Source organism: Mobula hypostoma, chromosome 5 (assembly GCF_963921235.1).
Source record: "Mobula hypostoma chromosome 5, sMobHyp1.1, whole genome shotgun sequence".
NCBI classification, from domain to species: Eukaryota; Metazoa; Chordata; class Chondrichthyes; order Myliobatiformes; family Myliobatidae; genus Mobula; species Mobula hypostoma.
Genome location: NC_086101.1, coordinates 122,295,217 through 122,314,499, shown reverse-complemented (window position 1 = coordinate 122,314,499; position 19,283 = coordinate 122,295,217). Strand labels below are relative to the sequence as shown.

Sequence of the window (19,283 nt, the reverse complement as noted above, 5' to 3'; positions counted from 1 at the left end):
GGTGATTTCAGCATCAAGAATTTCTCTGACAGGAAATGGGAGCATACTACATGCAGCTGACAGACTATTTGCAGGACTGAGCAGAGATGGATCTGATAGTTCCATAATCATAGTTACATGAGTTTTCATATGATATATAAACTATGTTGCAAAGTTTAAGAGAATATTTGTTCAGTGTCACTGATGGGTATGTGGGAGAAATGAAAAATCAGATAAATCCATTTAAAGACAGTCGTGGGCTTCAGAGAGAAGACCCACATGGTTCCTAACAGTGCTGTTGATTGCCTGTTCTTTAGAGTTAATTGCACCTGCAATTCCCTCATGTTTCAAGGGCTAATGCATGCAGGCTTCCAGTAACATATCAGTGCCAAGCTATCTGTTTGAGGAGAGCAAAGCTTATTAAGGTGTGAATCAAGGTCAAATACAATCAACCCACAGAAGACCGGAAGTCTAAGATCTACCAGAATGGTAAAATTGCTTTGTAACCTGCAAGCTTGTCCTTAATATATGGTGCTGCATCCCAAATGAAACAGAAGGAAATGCAGGAATTTTCATTCCCTTTGCTGTTTCTATCTGTTTCCTCTTCAAAACATCATGTGGGAGTTCATGGACTGTGGTGCTATCGATGTTTCGGTTGGACTTCTCTGAAGGATTGTAAGATATACAACATTTTAATATTTATAAGACATGTAAAATATTGCATAGAGTATAGAATCAGAGTCTGAATGTCAAGTAGCACAGAAGCTGTCTCTTTAGGCCGTGATATCCATGTCGACATTTTTATGGCTATTAACTCTAATCTCATTTGCAAGCATTAGGACTGTGTCCTTCTATGCCTTACTTATTTAAGTACCAGTCCAAATGCCTCTTAAATGTAAAAACTGTACTTGTTTCCATCTCTTCATCTCCATTCTAAAAGGATGCCCCTCTATTCTGCAGCTGAGTCCTCTGGTCTTAGATTCTCTCACCACAGGAAACATCCTCTCTACATCCACTGTATCTAAGCCTTTCACCGTTCGATACATTTTAATGAGGTCTCCCCTCATTCTTCTGAATTCTAGTGAATACAGGCCCAGAGCCATCAAACACTCTTCATATGACATGCCATTCTATCCTGAAATCATTTTCATAGACCTCCTTTGAACCCTCTCCAGTTTCAGCACGTCATTTACACACCCATAAGAGGCCTAAAACTGCGCACAATATTCTAAGTGTGGCTTCACCAGTGCTTTCTAAAGTCTCAATGTTACATTCTTGCTTTTGTATTCTCGACCTCTTGAAATGAATACTAGCATTGCATTTGTTTTCCTCACCACAGAGTCGACCTGCAAATTAACCTTTAGGGAATCCTGCACAAGGACTCCCAAGTCCGTTTGCCACTCAGTTTTTTGTATTTTCTCTCCATTTAGAAAACTATCAATCCTTTCATTTCTTCTACCAAAGTGCATTACAACACTGTAGTCCATCTGCCACTTCTTTGCCCATTCTTCTAATCTGTAGCCTCTTTACTTCCTCAAAACTACCTGCCACTCCACCTAACTTCATATTGTCTGCAAACTTTGCAACAAAGCCATCAATTCTATCATTGACATATAACGTAAAAAGAATTGGTCCCAAAACAGATCTCTGTGGACCACCACTAATCACTGGCAGCCAACCAGAAAAGGTTCCCTTTATTCCCACTCTTTGCCTCCTGCCAATCAGCCACTGCTTTATCCATGCTACATTTTTTCTTGTAATACCATTGGCTTGTAACTTGTTAAGCAGCCTCGTGTATTAGCTTGCCAAAGGCCTTCTCAAAATCCCAGTACACAACATCAACCAATTCTCCTTTGTCTATCCTGCTTGCTATTTCTTCAAAGAATTCCAACAGATTTGTGAGGTAAGATTTTCCCTGGAGAAAACAATGCTGACTATGGCCTATTTTATCATATGCCTCCAAGTTCTCCAAAACCACATCCTTAACAATCAATTCCAGCATCTTCCCAACTACTGAGGTCAGACTAACTGGTCTATGATTTCCTTTCTTCTGCCTCTCTCCTTTCTGCTGAGTGGATTGACATTTGCAATTGTCCAGTTTTCTGGAACCATGCCATAATTTAGTGATTCTTGAAAGATCATTAGTAATGCCTCCACAATCTCTACAGCCACCTCTTTCAGAACCCTGTGCTGTACACCATTTGGTCCAGGTGACCTTCAGTCATTTCAGTTTCCCAAGAACCTTCTCCCTAGTAATGGTAACTTCACACACTTCATGATCCCTGACATCTGGAACTTCCACCACACTTTTAGAGTCTTCCACACTGAAGACTAATGCAAAATATTTATCAGTTCATCCTCCATTTCCTTGTCCTCCATTACTACCTCTCCAGCATTGGTTTCCAGTGGTCCAATATCCACTCTTGCCTCTCTTTTACACTTTAGGTATCTGAAGAAACTTTTGGTATCCTCTTTAATAATATTGGCTAGCTTACTTTTGTATTTTATCTTTACCTTCTTAATGATTTTTCAGTTGTCTTCTGTTGGTTTTTAAAAGCTTCCCACTCCTGTAAATTCCCATTAATTTTTACTCTATTATATGCCCTCTCTTTGGTTTTTCTGTTGGCTTTGATTTCTCTTCGTAGCCACAGTTGTGTCATCTTGGCTTTAGAATCCATCTTCCTCTTTGAGATGTATATATCCTGATGCTTTATGAATTGCTTCCAGAAATTCCAGCCGTTGTGGTTCTGCCATCATCTTCCTGCCAGTGTTCTTTTCCAATCAATTCTGGCCAAAAATGCCTCTGTAATTCTGGTTCTGGTTCATTGCACAACACCCAACCCAGAACTGCTGATCCCCTAGTGGGCTCAACCTCAAACTGCTCTAAAAAGCCATCTTGTAGGCATTCTAGAAACTCACCCTCTTGGGATCCAGCACCAATCTGATTTTCCCAATCTACCTGCATATTAAAATCCCCCATGACTATTATAACATTGCCCTTTTTACATGCATTTTCTATCTCTTGTTATAGTTTGTAGATGACATCCTTACTACTGTTTGGGGGGGTATCCTGGTGAATCTCCTCTGCACTCTCTCCAGTAGAATACCATTCTTCCTACAGCATGGCATCTGACACACAATACTCTGAGTGCAGCCTAACCAGTATTTTGTTAAGTTATAATATTACATTCCAACTCTTGTATTCTGTGCCATCACCTATGAAGGCAAGCATGCTATATTTCTTCTTCACAATATTATCAACCTGTTTTGCCACCTTCAGTGAAGAATTGACTTAAGACCATAATACATTGAAGCAGAACACGGTTTCCGCCCATTGAATCCATTGCACCCTTCCATCATGGCTCAGTTAGGATCCCCTCCCCAATATCTCTGTTCATCAACCTTCCGTAGTGCACATTTACCGTATATACTTGTGACATGAACACATTCACTGGAGAGGCACTGAAGCTAGAGGATGTAGAAGTGTTTTATTCAATAAAAACAAGTAGTGGACATCATATTGAGACGCCCTTGGATGAAGAATCCTCCTGACCCAATATTACAGGACATTTTTATATGCTGAACATTAAAGGTAATAGCAGGGCAATTCTATCGCTATAATTAATCTGCAATGCTTCCTTTGAATTACATATAGTTTTCACACACCTCCTTCTTCGCACCCACACTCCGGACACCCAAAATGAATGTTAATCAGCATTGTCTGGTTTGCAATCAACTCCAATCTACAGCTCTAGGAAAACTATTGTTCAGAGCTGCATTTTAAGTTCAATCTACAATCCATGTTCATGTCTGAAGATTGGTTGCTGTTGAAATTAATATTTACTATATACCCTAACTCCAGAATATGCCCTAACAATCCCTTACATCACCTTGTACGTATCAGGATTAAATTCCATTGTCCAATACTTATTAATTACACCTTCTACATTCACATCAAAACCAATATATATTGCAACAAGAAGGCTCCGAACACCAACCCTGTGGTACACCACTAATCTCGGAGTTCTAATCAGAAGATTATCCTCCAGCACCACCTTCATCCTTCTTTTGCCAAATAAGTGTTGGTTCAAATTAGCCAGCTTGCTTTGGATTCCATGCGCCTTAACCCTTTGGACCAGTCTATCATGAGGGACCTTGTTAAATGCCTTTCTGAAGTCCTTATACTCACCATCCACCACCCTGCCTTCATCAATCTCTTTTATTAGTTCCTCAAGAAATTTAATTCAGTGAGATAGATCTTCTCCAACTCATAGTCTTACTGACACAGTTCCTGTCTATAAAAATATATATAAATCTTGTCTTTGAGAATTTTCTCCAATAACTTCCCTAGCATTGATGTAGGATTCACTGGCCTATAGTTACCAGGATGCTCACTACTGCCCTTCTTAAGTACCGGAATTAAGTATTCAGTATCCTCCAGTTTTCTGATAAAGTAAGTTTATTATCCATATACATACAGAACATGTTACCATAACCCGGAGGTTCAGTTTTTTGCAGGAATTTACAGGATTTGGTATCTCAGCTATGGCTAATGAAGATGCAAAAATATCCATCAGGGTACCTGAAATCTCCTTTCTTATTTCCCATGGTTTTCTGGGATAGATCTCATCCAACTTTACAAACATATAGACACAAAAGAAATTGCAGATACCAGAAACCTGGAGCAACGTAACAAAACCTGGAGGAGCTCAGTGGGTCAGGAGGCCTCTAGGGACAGTCAATATTCTGGATTGATGAAGTGTCATAACCTGAAATATTGACTAAACATTTCCCTTCATAGATACTGCCTGACCCACCAAATTCCTCCAGCTTCTTGTGTTCCTGTCTTATGATATATTGACAAGCCTGTATGTATTCCAACACACCTAATAACTCGCCTTCTTAACAGCTTCGTAATACTGACACACATGCCAAACTATCACTGTATCACTCTCTGAACTCACTTTTCTTCACGTCCTTCTCTTTGGTGAATATAGACACGAATGTGTACAGCAGATGCAGGTCTTACCGACATCTCCTGACTCTACCAAGTGGCCTCTTTCTCTGGCCAGCTTCGTGTTCCTAATAAGCCAATAGAATACTGGAGTTCCTAACAACCCTCCCACCCTCCCAATGGTATCCAAAACCATATACCTGTCTGAGATGGAACCTTAGTGCACTAACTACTCTTCCTAGAAGTCACCCATCTCCCCTCGTTTTGTTTCTATGGCCAACTCACTAAATGTATTATCTACTGCATTTTTCACTCCCTGAATGCTCTGCAGTGTGTCTCATCACAGCTCTGACAGGTGTGACAAGAGCTGCAGCTGGGCACACTTCCCACAAGTATAACCAATGGCACTGGAAATGTCCCACATCACTGGCCCAGCTTACAGTCATACAGCCTTAGAAAAGTACAACACAGAAACAGGCCCCTTGGCCCATATAGTCTGTGCCAAACCATTTAAACTGCCTACTCCCATCAGCCTGCACCAGGACCATTGCCCTCCATAACCCTACCATCTATGGACTTATCCAAACTTCTCTTAAATGTTGAAATCGAGCTTCCATGCACCACTTGTGCTGGCAGCTCGTTCCACCCTCTCATGGCCCTCTGAGTGAAGAAGTTTCCCTCATGTTCCCCTTAAACCTTTCACCTTTCACGCTTAATCCATCATCCCTAGCTTCGTTATTCAGATCACCACTCACCCTGCTCACTAAAGTTCACACTTTGATCTCAACAGCAGCACTCCAACCTTGCATCCTTTTTAAAAGTTGCTGCGTTTAGATGTTGAATTAATAGTTTCTTACTGTATGCTTTTGGGTTCTGTGTAATAGTACACCTCTCAAGTATCTCCACTACAGGCTGTCCTAAAGTTATGATCAACTGTCTTATGGACTGTCCTGTAGTGTCAACTCCATAATTTTATTATATTTAAAAGTCGACGCACACGCATGCAATTGTTCTTACAAATGACAGGACTAATGTCCTCTCTGTCTATCTTTAGTAATTGTTCTTTCTTATCACTTTAATGTGCTCCTGATTCATTGTAATTTTCTGGTGATCATATTGAGTGGTTTTATGTGTCTTCTAAGTTAGGGACAAAATTAACTTCAGAACATTTGTAAAATGGAACTTGTTTATTATTCGAGAACAATCTGCACCAGTTTAATCCTGAATGCTATAGTCTTATAGCATTGTACAATATACTTTTTCAAAGTAGTTATGAAGCAAGAGCAACCCATTAATGCACCCTCCTATTACAATCAAACTTATATTCTTAAACATGAGAAAATCTGCAGATGCTGGAAATCCAAAGCAACATTCACAAAATGCTAGAGGAACTTAGCGGGCCAGGCAGCATCTGTGGAAAGCAGTAAACAGCCGACATTTTAAGGCCCGAAACCTCAACTGTTTACTTTTTTCCATAGATGCCCTCTGGCCTACTGAGTTCCTCCAGCATTTTGTGTGTGTTGCTTCTATTAAACTGGGTGAACTCTGCCTTTGTTTTCTGTCAGAGCCACTGTTTCAGGGAACTGGTCTGCTGAGCAAAAAGTAGAAAATTCTATCAAATAAATCAAAAAGCGTTGGGAGTGAGTCTAAAATATATCAATAATATGACAGATTACTTATCCTAACTATAACTCATTACTATAAGCACAGTGTGATAGCTCATATTCCTTTAAGAGACACACCACATATTTTCACTGGAACAAAAAATATGTGCAGAATCAGGGTGATATTTAACTTAAGTTTGAATATTAGCTAAAGAATCAAAAAGCGTTGCCTTTTTACATGTCTTATCCTCCAGTAATTTGCCACCTGTCTTTTCTTTTTTGGTTTACGTTTTGTGATTTGTTAGATCTTCATATGTACATAATTAACTCTGTGAACAAGTGGCCCTGCTTGTCAGCTGTGGAGAAGTGTGAAAATGATTAACAGTCAAGAGCTGGGCGATTAGTAGCATTTTTCCTCAGTGAAGCATTTTTTCAGCTCCTCCAGAGACTACAACCCCCCTCCCCGCAGCCACCATCTCCACCCCCGCTCCTTTTCCCTGACAAAGAAAGAATGTCAGTCTTTTGCAGTGCCACATTTTAGGCCATGAGGGGCTGCGTTGCTGATGGTGAAGGAATGGTGTAGGCAGCATAATTCACTGCCAATTGAGAAAAGAACTCTAATTCTGATAAATGGTCTACCCCAATACATCCTACCTGTTATTATAACAGACATGTAGTATCTGTGCTGTAAATTAGTTAAACCCCATAAGGGTTTAACAGTAGCTTATCTTGAAGTGAGTAATTTGACTGGTGAAGGAGGTGTGCGCGTGACCAGTGTAAATGATTTTTGTTTTCCACATTAAAGCAGATTTAATTGACTGCTATTTTCTTTTTTAATTTATACTTATCATATGTTGTCTCGCTGAAAGAAAGAAAACAATAGCAGTTTGCAGCAATTCCTGTTTTTCCAACTTAAATGTTTATTTATAATCTAACAATAGAAGCCCTGGACTGTAGAATTAAATAGTACAACATTTCGCGAACCTGTTTCACATTGCAAAAAGCTATAAACTATGCATTTCAGGGTAATGTACAATAGCAAGAACATAGTGCACAGCATTCATTGCTGTGTCCCTGACATTAGAATAAGTGTTGTATTGTATAATCTACACTGATGGTGCCGTTCTGTTATTGGGGCTGAGATTGCTTTATTTTGTAATTCCTATTACATCTCTAGCATGTGTAGAGTACAAACATAGTATAATCTTTATTGATTGTGTAGTTCAGTATGTATCCACCGCATCCCCCCCCCCACCCCCCCGCCCAATCCAGTCACCACCTAACTCTGTTCTCCTTTTGGAGAAATATTCTTTTTTCACCTTACAGTCCTCAGCTGGTCCACTCTCACATCACTATAATGTCCCATCTCCTTCCCTCATTCTTTCCTCCATTGCTCATTCTCTTGATCTTCCTCGATTGTCTGAGTGATTCAAACCTCCCTATATTTCCTGAGTGAGGAACTGGGAACTGAGAACCAAACCTAAAGTTCATCTCACCACTGAAGAGAGCATTGTTGCTCCAGTTTACTCTCCCATCATTGTTAAAGTGTACCTCTTTATAAGGTCTTAAGGTACTGTATTGAAATGGCATGGTGACACAACCATTAGAAATGCTGCATCATAGCTCAAGGATTCTGGGTTTGATCCTGACCATGGTACAATCTGTGTGGAGAAACAAGAAACTACGATTGCTGGAATCTAGAGCTACAAAAATCCTATGTCAATGTCCATTTAGAAATCAGATGGCAGAAGGGAAGAAGCTGTTCCTGAATCGCTAAGTGTGTGCCTTCAGGCTTCTGTACCTCCTCCCTGATGGTGACAGTGAGAAAAGGCCATGCCCTGGGTTGTGGGGGGCCGGTATATGAGCCTGAATTGATCACCATAGGGTATTGTTGGACTGCAATGTAAGTGGTAATTTTGTCTTTTTTTAAAAAATCCAACTGTGTTTCATTGAAGTAGCTCAAATTCCATGCCTTAGATATGTTGTAAAAACTTTTGTATTAGTAAAATGGTGAAAGACAGCAGATGCTGCAATTTGAAGACATAATCTAGAGCAACGCACACTAAATGCTGGAGAAACTCAGCAGACTGGGCAGCATCTATGGAAGAAATAAATAGTTCATATTTCAGATCAGGACCCTTCATCAGGACTCACAAAGGTTCCTTCATCTGATCTTGATGAAATGTCTCAGCCTAACACATTGACTGTTTATTCCCCTCTACAGATGCTGCCTGATCTGCTGAGTTCCTCCAGCATTTTGTGTGTGTAACTCTGGATTTCCAGATATGCAGAATCTCTTGTGTTACAGAAAATCAGGCATCATTCAAGGGTCCTTGACTTGAAACTTAAAACTGTTCTGCTCCCTGCAATTGCTGTCTGATCTGCTGAATTTTCCCACCATTCTCTGAAATTGTTTTGGCAAAATAATGTGACTTAAATGTTGTTAGATTCTTTGATGAACAAATTTCATTGTGGTTTATCTCAGTCTACCAGGATTTATTCAGAATTTGGCTCCATGAAACGGCTGTATCTTGGTTTCCATCTTCATCTTGGTTCAATTCCTTCTCTGCAAATTTTGTTCCCTTATTGCAATTCGGGCTAAAAATTTTGGTAGAAAATACTGTTTCTGGGATTGTAAAATTCATTGCACAATACAGTACAGAAAAGTTGAAGATCGAGAATTCCAGAAAGTGATTTCACAGGAATTGGCAAGAAACTAGTCTGATGATGGAAGGGCTACTGGTTGACACATATCCATATATGGCAGAACTCCAGCTTATGATACAAAAACAATACTTAAAATTAAACTTGACAATATGTTTTGGTTGATTTGAGGAAATTTCTGCATTTACAAATATTCTGTGGCTCTGAGGATTTCCTGACACTGTTTTGATGATAATTTGTCTAGAAGGTCATAAAGTTATAAACAGGTTTTTCAGCTCACAGTGTCAGCATCAACCACCCAATTACTTTACTTAATTCCCTTTCTCTCCAAGTATCTATCATTCTCCATAGATCTGGCTACTCATCCACACATATGACCAATTAACCTACCTCACATCTTTGGCATGTGGGAGAGAACAGGAACACTCAGACAAAATCCGTGCAGGCACAAAGCGAATGAGCAAGCTCCACACAGACAGTTTCTGAGTTCAGGGTTGAGCCTAGACCTCTGGCAGTCTGAATATCAGCTACACCACTATGCTGCCTGCAAGGAACTAGAGCTATGTGACAACAGGAATAAATTTGCTTTTTGCTTGTTTGCACATTAAAAACAGAACATGTTGCACTTAATTATGTTGATTTTGAAGGTTAGAATGCCCTTAAGTTATCCCTAGCATTGTTACCTTCCTTTGCTGTAAGTTGCCTTGTACTAGACACTCATTCACAGGTCAGCAATGTTCTGCTCTCACTTTTGGAAGTCTTTAAATCACGGAATCACTGCTTGCTGAGGCTCTCCGTCAACACTCTGGGGGTTAAGGCAGTTATCACCAAAGTAGAAATTTGCAATTTGAATAAGCCTCAGTTTTGAACTTATCCCAGAAGAAATGGTTTTGAGTTCTTTTATAGAAACAGTAGGTGGAAGCTCAACTGTAGAATGATTTTCCCTAGAACAACCAATATGCATTCATAGCCACATGAGTTACCCATTTCTACTTTAAAAGTCTTTCTCAAACAACAAATCAAAATGAAGGAAGTGAAGATTCTCAGATTCCAGTCAATTCAACACAATCCAACCCAAAATTATTTATTATTTAATCATGTCATCCTGCTCCATAAGGACTTGCTTGAAATGCTTATTTTGTAGAATGTGAACGTTGATGGCAAGGCCAATATTATTATCCATCCCTGACACCAAATTTAACTTGGACTTTTACAAAGGCCTGTAAAATCAACCATATTGGAATCATATTTTACCTTGCTTAGAAACAGCAAGTTTAATTCCTTGAAAGACATGAATCAATTTGTTGTGTTTTTTTCACTATCTACATTTTTTTTAAGATTTCAGGATTTATTTAATTATTTGCTAGTGAAATTTGAATTCACCCCTGAACTTTTCAGACTTTTATTTTTAACCTGGCCATTTAACCCTTCCTACCTAATCATTTTTAAATGAACAATAAATAATTTTAGCATGACCGAAACTGTCAGATGTAAAAAGAGCCAGAATTGTTTCACCTTTTGCAATTTAGATTAATGTGAATCATTCATGGATCACACACAGTCCATTCAGAGTAAAACTCCCTCATCACTGTCGCAGCATTTGAAGAGCATTCACTGCCAAACAATTGTGACATTTTAATAATTTTCATTTCTTTTTCAATCCCTTTCTCTTTCCTTTCTGTTGATTATCATCCTGAAGGTATCTCGACTCTTCCAATTTCTGCCTCTTGATCATCTAAATGCTCCAACCTTCTTACCTTGTCTGGGCTCTAATCCCGGGATATCCCTTCCTGAAACTTCCTGCCTCACCAATCCTCTTTTCCTTCCATAAAATTTTGCTAAAGTTTTGGCCACTTTCTCTTGAATTGTCTTGTGTGTCTCAGCACTTGTTTAGGAAATGCTTCTGTGAAGCATCTTGAAAAGTTTTATTATGTTGAAAGTGTTGTGTGAAGGGGAACTGTGGTTTTTCCTGTTGTCATTTTGCGGTTTGTAATAGCAGACTTGCCAAGTGATTCTGATCTGTGTTTAATTGTGGACACAAGAAAGTCTGCACAGGCTGGAAATCCAAAGCAACACACACACAAAATGCTGAAGGAACTCAGCAGATCAGGAACCATCTATGAAAATGAATAGATAGTTAATGTTTTGGGCTGTGACCCTTCTTCAAGACTGAGAAGGAAGGGGAAATTCCCAGAATAAAAGGTAGGGCTCCCAAGGAGGGAGGCTAACTAGTAGGTGATAGGTGATGCCAGGTGGACGGGAAAGGTCAAGGGCTGAAGAAGAAGGAATCTGATAGGACCTTTCCCACCCACCTGGCTTCACCTATCACCTTCCAGCTAGTCTCCCACCCCTCCCACTACCTTTTTATTCTGGGAATTTCCCCTTCCTTCTCAGTCCTGTAGAAGGGTTTTGGCCTGAAACATTGACTATCTATTAATTTCCATAGAGGCTGCCTGACCTGCTGAGTTCCTCCAGCATTTTGTATGTGTTTAATTGTGGATGTGTTTTAGTTCATTTAGCTTTAAAACTTGACTGAACTGAGGAAATTATTTTTATGTTTGTGGAAGTGGGAGGGGGAGGATATGGATGTAAATGATAGTCCTTCTACTTTATAAACAGTGAAGATATTTTACTGGAGATACGAGACTGTGATGTCTCAGGTCCGCATTCAATTCAAACAAAGACAGTAGTGGTGACATGCGAAGTTGATAGTGGTGACACCAACCAGTCCAAGCTCCATTTAGATCAATCTAACATTATATTGTGTCATTGTAGATTTTTTGGAAGCGTGCTGTCATCTTTAGATATTTCAGTGAGGTAGATAAGAGAAGGATTTGAACAGCTGCATACATATTAGTGAAGACAAATCCCTGGCTGGGAAAGGAACACTGGGGGTTGCGTTTACACTGGCGAACTGCATTACTTAGTAAATAAATGTCGGGATATATTTCATTGCAGATTTTGTACACCCTTTTTGATGTTTGAGTTGATCCATCCTCAGTGAATATTTTAAATTACATGATCTACTGCCTCCCCACTTCACCTATTTCGGGTATAAATCTCATGTTTTTGTGACTTGATCACAAGGTAATGGCCACTTTAAATTGCACCTCATGTGGAGGTGACAGCTAGAATCTTGGATGGAGTAGGGGCAGTAGTGTGGATGGTGGAGGTGATCAGAGGGTGGGCAAAATGTAAACGTGGATAGCACAGAATTACTGCAATGGATTCAGGGTGGTTGGCATGGACGTAATGGGCAGAAGGGCCTATTTCTGCACAGTCTGACTCTAACTTTGACTTTATCGAAGCGAGTCAATTCTTTCTCCTGTAATGTTCTCAAGAACACTGTTGTCTTCTTAGAAAAAGGAGCTTTTGCTTTGTTGATGAGTTTCTTACACTGGGAGATTATTCTAAGCAGAAGAAGTGGCCTGAAGATGAGGTCCTAGCCAAGTGTGCTAAAATAAAAGGAATGAGCTAACTTAATAACTTCACAGATTTCCCCCTAAATTTCACAGGCCATCTCCCTGGAGTCTAAGTGGGTTAGGGCTTCTCTCTCGTTTTGAATTTGACTTGGTCTTTGCTTGATACAAGAATGGGACCCGATTTTATTTCCTAAAAGTATTGACATGTTCCATTTCTGATTGTGAACGCACTAGTTTCCTGGTTTGTTATGTGACTGAAAACATAACTAATTTTTCTTTCTTTCTTTTATACAACCCATTTCTCAGGCATCTCGTACACAGAATACCACTCAGGTATAAACCATTTACTAAACTTACAAGCTGCTGTAGTTTATTGTGAAATTGTAAACTAGTTTCTGAAATACTTGCATGTGCTCATCAGTGTACAATTAATACTAGTGTGTTAAAATAGTACGTAAAGTATGCTTTTAATTTATTACATACCGTATACTTAAAGCAGATCCAACTGGTTCACAAATACCTTCTAATTGATTGTTAACATAATGAGCAGGTTAAGAACGTTAATCCAAAAACTGCAGTTTGTAATAAAAAAAATGAGTTGCAATTGGACTCTGGGCTCAAGAATGTTGATATTCCAGTGACTTGAAGGGACGTCTATCATCAACAATCATTTACTCAAGCTTCCTGTACTTTCAGAGCCCTCATATGCCGGTCCTGATCCCTGTGCTGATATGATCATCATCTTTCCAGAGAAGCTGTGTGAGCTGATGCACAACCTGAATTTGAGCTTATCTCCCTTTCAATGCCCACATCACCTACTCCCCCTTCTCACATCCACCCGATTACCGTGTCCATTTCAATTCAATTCTGCAGTTCCAAGATCAATCACTATATGCTGGGAACTGATGGCAGCCATGTTGCTGCCGGAACCGTTCCCTGTAAGGAAACCAAGAATATTTTCAAGGCAATGGGAAAAAAGGCAGTGGAGAACTCCCCTGCTCTTGGAAATAGTGATTGCCAATTGTTTTGAGGAAGCACATACGCCTTTATCAAATTAGCTCAAAGATACACTACTGAGATTGCTTGCTCAATCAGTACTGCCCTTCTGACAGACTGGCTCTCCAAGCAGACTCAGTGAATACAGAGACCTTGGGATACAGGTTTATGAGGTTCCTGAAAGTGGCAGCCTGGTGGATAAGATGGAGAAGAAGGCATATGGGATGCATGCCTTGATTTGCCATGGAAGATAAGTGTTGGGATGTCAAGCAACAGCTTTATAAAACATTGGGTCCAGGTCACCTCGAGAGTGTTGTGCAGTTCTGGTCATCATGTTATAGAAAACAATGTAATTGTACATGAGAGGCTGAACAAGAGATTTTTCAGGATGTTGCCTGGATTAGACCATCACAGTTAAAGGGAATAACTGGATAGGCTGGCTCTAGTTTCCCTGGAGCAGAGGAGGCTGAGGGGTACCTGACAGTCATAGAAAATTAAGAAAAGTATAGACAAAGTTTTTTTTTCATGATAGGGTCATCAAAGACCAAAGGGTATAGGCTCAGGGTGAGAGGAAGGTTTAAGACCTGAAAGGGAATTTCTTTAACATAGAGGGTGGTTGAAATCTATAGTCTGCTGCCTGGAGAGATGGAGGTCTCACAGCATTTAAGAAGCATTGACTGAAATATTTAAATTGATGTCGAGTTATAGACCTAATATGAGTAAATGAGATTCAGGTTGGTCGAAACAATGATCTGCTAGGCCAAAGGACCCATTTCTATGCCGTATGACCCTTGACAGTACAGCTATATAGCTATACGATGCTGTATGCTTGATATAGCTATACAATAACTCATCCTGGTCATGTATCGATTTCCTGGCTAATGAAGTCAAGAATCTCATATGTCTTTTCAACCATCTTAATGACTTGTGCTGTTGCTCTTAAGAATCCTTGGACATATACATAAAGCTCACTCTGTTTTTCAAATATTTCCTAGAGCCCTATTATCCATTGTTTATATTCCTAACTTTCTTCATCCAAGCAAGTTATAGCATCTCACATTTTCCACATGTCTTATCTGTGCCCATCTTACTAATTGGCCAGTATCATTTAGGCATTGAAGACTACCCTCCTCACTGTCCACAACACCACCAATATTCATGTGATCTGTAAACTTACTCATTATATTTTCACATCTAGATTCTTCATGTAAGTAACAAACAGCAAGTGTCCTATTACTGATCCCTATCCTACACCACTGGTCACAGGCTTCTAATCACAACAACAATCCTTTATCATCACACTCTGCCTTCTATCATCAAGTTTTGGATCTAAGTTGCCAAATTGTCCTGCATCCTGTTGTTTATTAAGTTTCCTTGGTGGGACCTTATCAAAGGGCTTACATTGTCAAACATGCATACCCATACTACCTCAATACCCATACTTAGCCAGCTCTTTGATGATGCAATGAGACACTCAACTTGTTGGATCTTAATATCACATTATTGACATCTCACTAGTAGCAGTTAGTATTCATCATTAGTATTCCAATCATTGGGTATTTATATTCTATCGTTATTGTCCTGTGATTGATTGCTTGAGCCTTATCATTGGGTGTTAGTGTCCCATCATTATTTTTCTACCATTTCAGGCTAGTAAGGGATTCAGGAAGCCACATCAGTGTGTTTGGAGTTGGTGGAGACCACAATTTATCAGTTGCTTTATTTGTTATTCCCCATTCTGGATCAGGTATTAGGGAAACTTGTATTTCCTTCCCTTTCATAAAACACAAGAGATTCTACAGAAGCAGAAAATTTAGAGTAACACACAAAATGCTGGAGGAACTCAGCAGGTGAGGCAGCATCTATGGAAAGGGATAAAGAGTCAATATTTTGGGCCGAGACCCTTCATCAGGACTGGAAAGGAAAGGGGAAGAAGTTCCTTACCTTTGCTATTTAAGAGCAGGAATGGTAGACACTATGGACTAAGCAAGGTCTGAAATGACTCAGCTGACCAGAAATTCCTTGGAAGTTGGATCAATAAGTTAGGACCATTGAACCAGAATCACACCAACCTGGATAACAGCCTGGGAAACACCTGGAACTCCTGCAGGCACTAAAGTGTTCTCACAATCCTATAAGAAAGAGAAATACATTTATTCATTTTACCAGTTGGCCTTCTTAGTCCATTGTGTGACAGCAAATGTTAGGCATCAGGCTTCTCCATGTCCTGTACCACATTATTTTGCAGTTGTTGCTGAGATATTTTTGGTATCACAGCTTGTTAAGACTCATGGCGACATATTTATTCAACATTTTTGTTTCTTCTTTTCTAAATATGGATTCTACATGTGGCTGAATGTTTTTTTTGGGAGACCAGGAAGCCTTCCATTAGTAAATTGTAACCAATGCTTTTGATATCCATAATCGGCTCCTGAACAGAGCATTAATGCAGTTGGAATTCATGGTAGTTATTACATTACACCCTCATCAGGTGAGAGATTTGTTACAATATTAAGGAGAATCAAATTGAATAAATGTCAGTATAAATGCTTTAGATGAGGAGAGTTTCACAGCTGACAATAGGTGCAGAAACACAGTCCTGTAAATTAATAGTCCCTCTCAGCACATCACCTAGCCGCCTGGAGTTTGTGAACCCTGAGCAGGTGTAATACAATTCAGAATCGGATTTGAAACACCTTAAAGAAGTGTTCTGTAAACACTGCATTTCAAAAGCCAGCCTGGAGCTCCACAACACACACAAGGTGCTGAAGCAACTCGGCAGGTCAGGCAGCACCTACAGAGAGCAATAAACAGTCAGTGTTTCAGGCCGAAACCCTTCTTCAGGAGTTCTACAAGATGAATAGTAATTCCTAATATTCTCACATTTCAAGTATATTAGATGCTAGGAGTGCTGCCACTTCCCCTCACAGGTCAACTGTGAAGGCGCAAGGTTGTATAGAGTGCATAACTGTGACATCTTTTTAAAATCCCAGAAGAGAGCACAGTTTGACTGTGATCCATTCTGTTTTATTGGGGCCACTGGGTTTGTATTGTGTGTGTAAAATCTTTCCCTGCGATAGAATGGGCTACGTTCATAATCAGAAGCCCTTAACATGGACTAGTCCTAAACAAACATGGGTAAAATATCACAGTAGCAGTGAAGCTACAACAAGCTGGCCAAGCATGCCTCTGTGACCCTACCCAGTCATCACTGTACCTCAGTATATTACAGTACTTTTGTTTCTTATCTTCTGCACAGTTTAGCATTAAAAATAATTTACTCTTGTACATCATTGGGACAGCTGAAATACTTGTAATGCTTGTTGCATTGGCCTCCCTGCCTCACTGAATATGACTTGCAGGCAATGAAGTAAGCAAGTGCAACTACATTGATTATTTGACCAATAGAAAGCTGTTCATTAAACATAAGTCAACATGATCAATACTGAGCATTTCTCTGTGTTCTTGCACATTCTTCACCAGCTCTTCTCTGGGTCAGCTTCCTGTCCAGCCAATGCACTGACTGCTTTTTATTCAAATGTAATCAAGTAACACCCAACTGTACCTCAGAGGGGTAAACTAGGTAGATTATTTAATTTTCAATATCCACCCCCCCCCCAACCACCAACCACTACCTCAAGAAAAAAACAATCAAACCAATATGAAATCTATACTAATAGAAAGGGATTCTGTAACGTTAAAAGAATTTCCAAATCGCAGGGCAAAGTTCATCCAGGAGCTTACAAGTTCCCTTGTGGAGTGCATACTTGTTTTATTTTTCAAGCAGCAAATTGATTTAATTTATTCACCACAACTTGTACAACGTAATACAAATGAATGAAAATGCTATGCTTCATCTTAGCAGTGGGTTGAGTTACACCGTGAAGGTGGCTAATAACCCTTTCTGATGATTCATTTTTGTTTCCATCTCACTTTAACCAAAGCATGGATGGGCCTGGTCAAACACCTACAGTGCCTTAAAAATGTATTCAGCCCCCACAACTGTTTTCACATTTTACTGTCTCATTTTCTAGATTTAAAATATATTGAAGTAGCATTTTTGAACTAATCTACAAAACATTGTGCATCATGTCATGAACATCAAAGGTAGATAAGTCATCTGGACTGGACTGAATACTCCCCAGAGTTCTGAAAGAGGAGGCTGAAGAGATTGTGGAGGCACTAGTAATGATCTTTCAAGAATTAACAGATTCTAGCGTGGGTCCGGAGAACTGGAAAATTGCAAATGTCACTCCTCTTTTCAAGAAGGGAGGGAGGCAGAAGAAAGGAAATTATAGGCCAGTTAGCCTGACCTTTGTGGTTGGGAAGATGTTGGAGTTGATTGTTAAGGATGTAGTTTTGGGTACTTGGAGGCACACGATAAAATTGGCTAAAGTCAGCATGGTTTCCTTCGGGGAAATCTTTCCTGACAAACCTGGTGGAATTCTTTGAGGAAATAACAAGAAGGATAGACAAAGGAGAAAGATGTTGTGTACTTGGATTTTCAGATGGCCTTTGACAAGATGCTTACTGCACATGGGGCTGCTTAACAAGATAAGAGCCCATGGTATTATAAGAAAGATAATAGCATTGGCGGATTGGCAAGGGGAAAAGAGTGGGAATAATGGGAGGCTTTTCTGATTGGCAGCTGATGACTAGTGGTGTTCAACAGGGATTGGTTTTGAATCTGCTTCTTTTTATGTTGCATGTCAATGATTTGGATGACAGAATTGATGACTTTGTGGCCATGTTCGCGGATGATATGAAGATAGGTGGTGGGGCAGGCAGTGTTGAGGAAGCAGGGAGGTTGCAGAAAGACTTAGAAAAATTGGGAGAATGGGCAAAGAAGTGACAGATGGAATACAATGTCAGGAAGTGTATAGTCATACAATTTGGTAGAAAAATAAAAGCATAGACTATTTTCTAAGCAGGAAAAAATTCAAAAATCCGAGGTGCAAAGGGACTTGGGAGTCCTCATGTAGGATTCCCTAGAGGTTAGCTTATGGGTTGGGTTGGTGGTGAAGAAGACAAATGTGATGTTAGAATTCATTTTGAGAGGACTAAAGTATAAATGCATGAATGTTGAGGCTTTATAAAGCACTGCTGAGGCCTCACTTAGTGTACTGGGAGCAGTTTTGGGCCCCCTATCAAGGATGTGTTAACATTGGAGATGGTTCAGAGGAGGTTTACGTGAAAGATTCCGGGAATGAAAGGGTTATTGTACGTATGAGAAGAGTTTGATGAGTGGTCCTGTTCTCACTGGAGTTCAGAAGAATGATGGGGATCTCATTGAAACATATTGAATGTTAAAAGGCTTAGGTATATTGGATTAGGAGAAGATGTTTCCTATAGTGGGGGAGTGTAGGACTGAAGGGCATAGCTTCAGATTAGAGGGACGTCCATTTAGAACAGAGATGAGGAGGAATTTCTTTAGCCAGAGAATGGTGACTTTGTGAAATTCATTGCCACAGGCATCTGTGGAGGCCAGGACACTGGGTGTATTTAAGGTAAAGGTTCATAAGTTCTTGATTAGTCGGGGCAGAAGTGGTTACGGGAAGAAGGTAGGTAGATGGGGCTGAGAGGGAAATGGATCAGCCATGAAGAAATTGCAGAGCAGACTATCGAATGACCTAATCTTTCTCCTATGTCTTATGGAGTTATGGT

The 19,283-nt window shown here is 39.8% G+C and overlaps 1 protein-coding gene across 3 annotated transcripts in view; it reads left to right on the top strand.

Moving 5' to 3' along the window:
• The window catches only part of bnc2 (basonuclin zinc finger protein 2), a 486,445-nt gene that overhangs the window by 460,443 nt on the left and 6,719 nt on the right, over positions 1-19,283 (top strand). The window contains exon 5 of one of the 3 annotated variants that reach the window (XM_063048915.1): positions 12,930-12,956. The exons of the other annotated variants lie outside the window; for them this stretch is intronic. Within the exon in view, the coding sequence (XP_062904985.1) occupies positions 12,930-12,956 (27 nt within the window). The remainder of the gene's footprint in view (positions 1-12,929; positions 12,957-19,283) is intronic. 3 annotated transcript variants of the gene reach the window in all.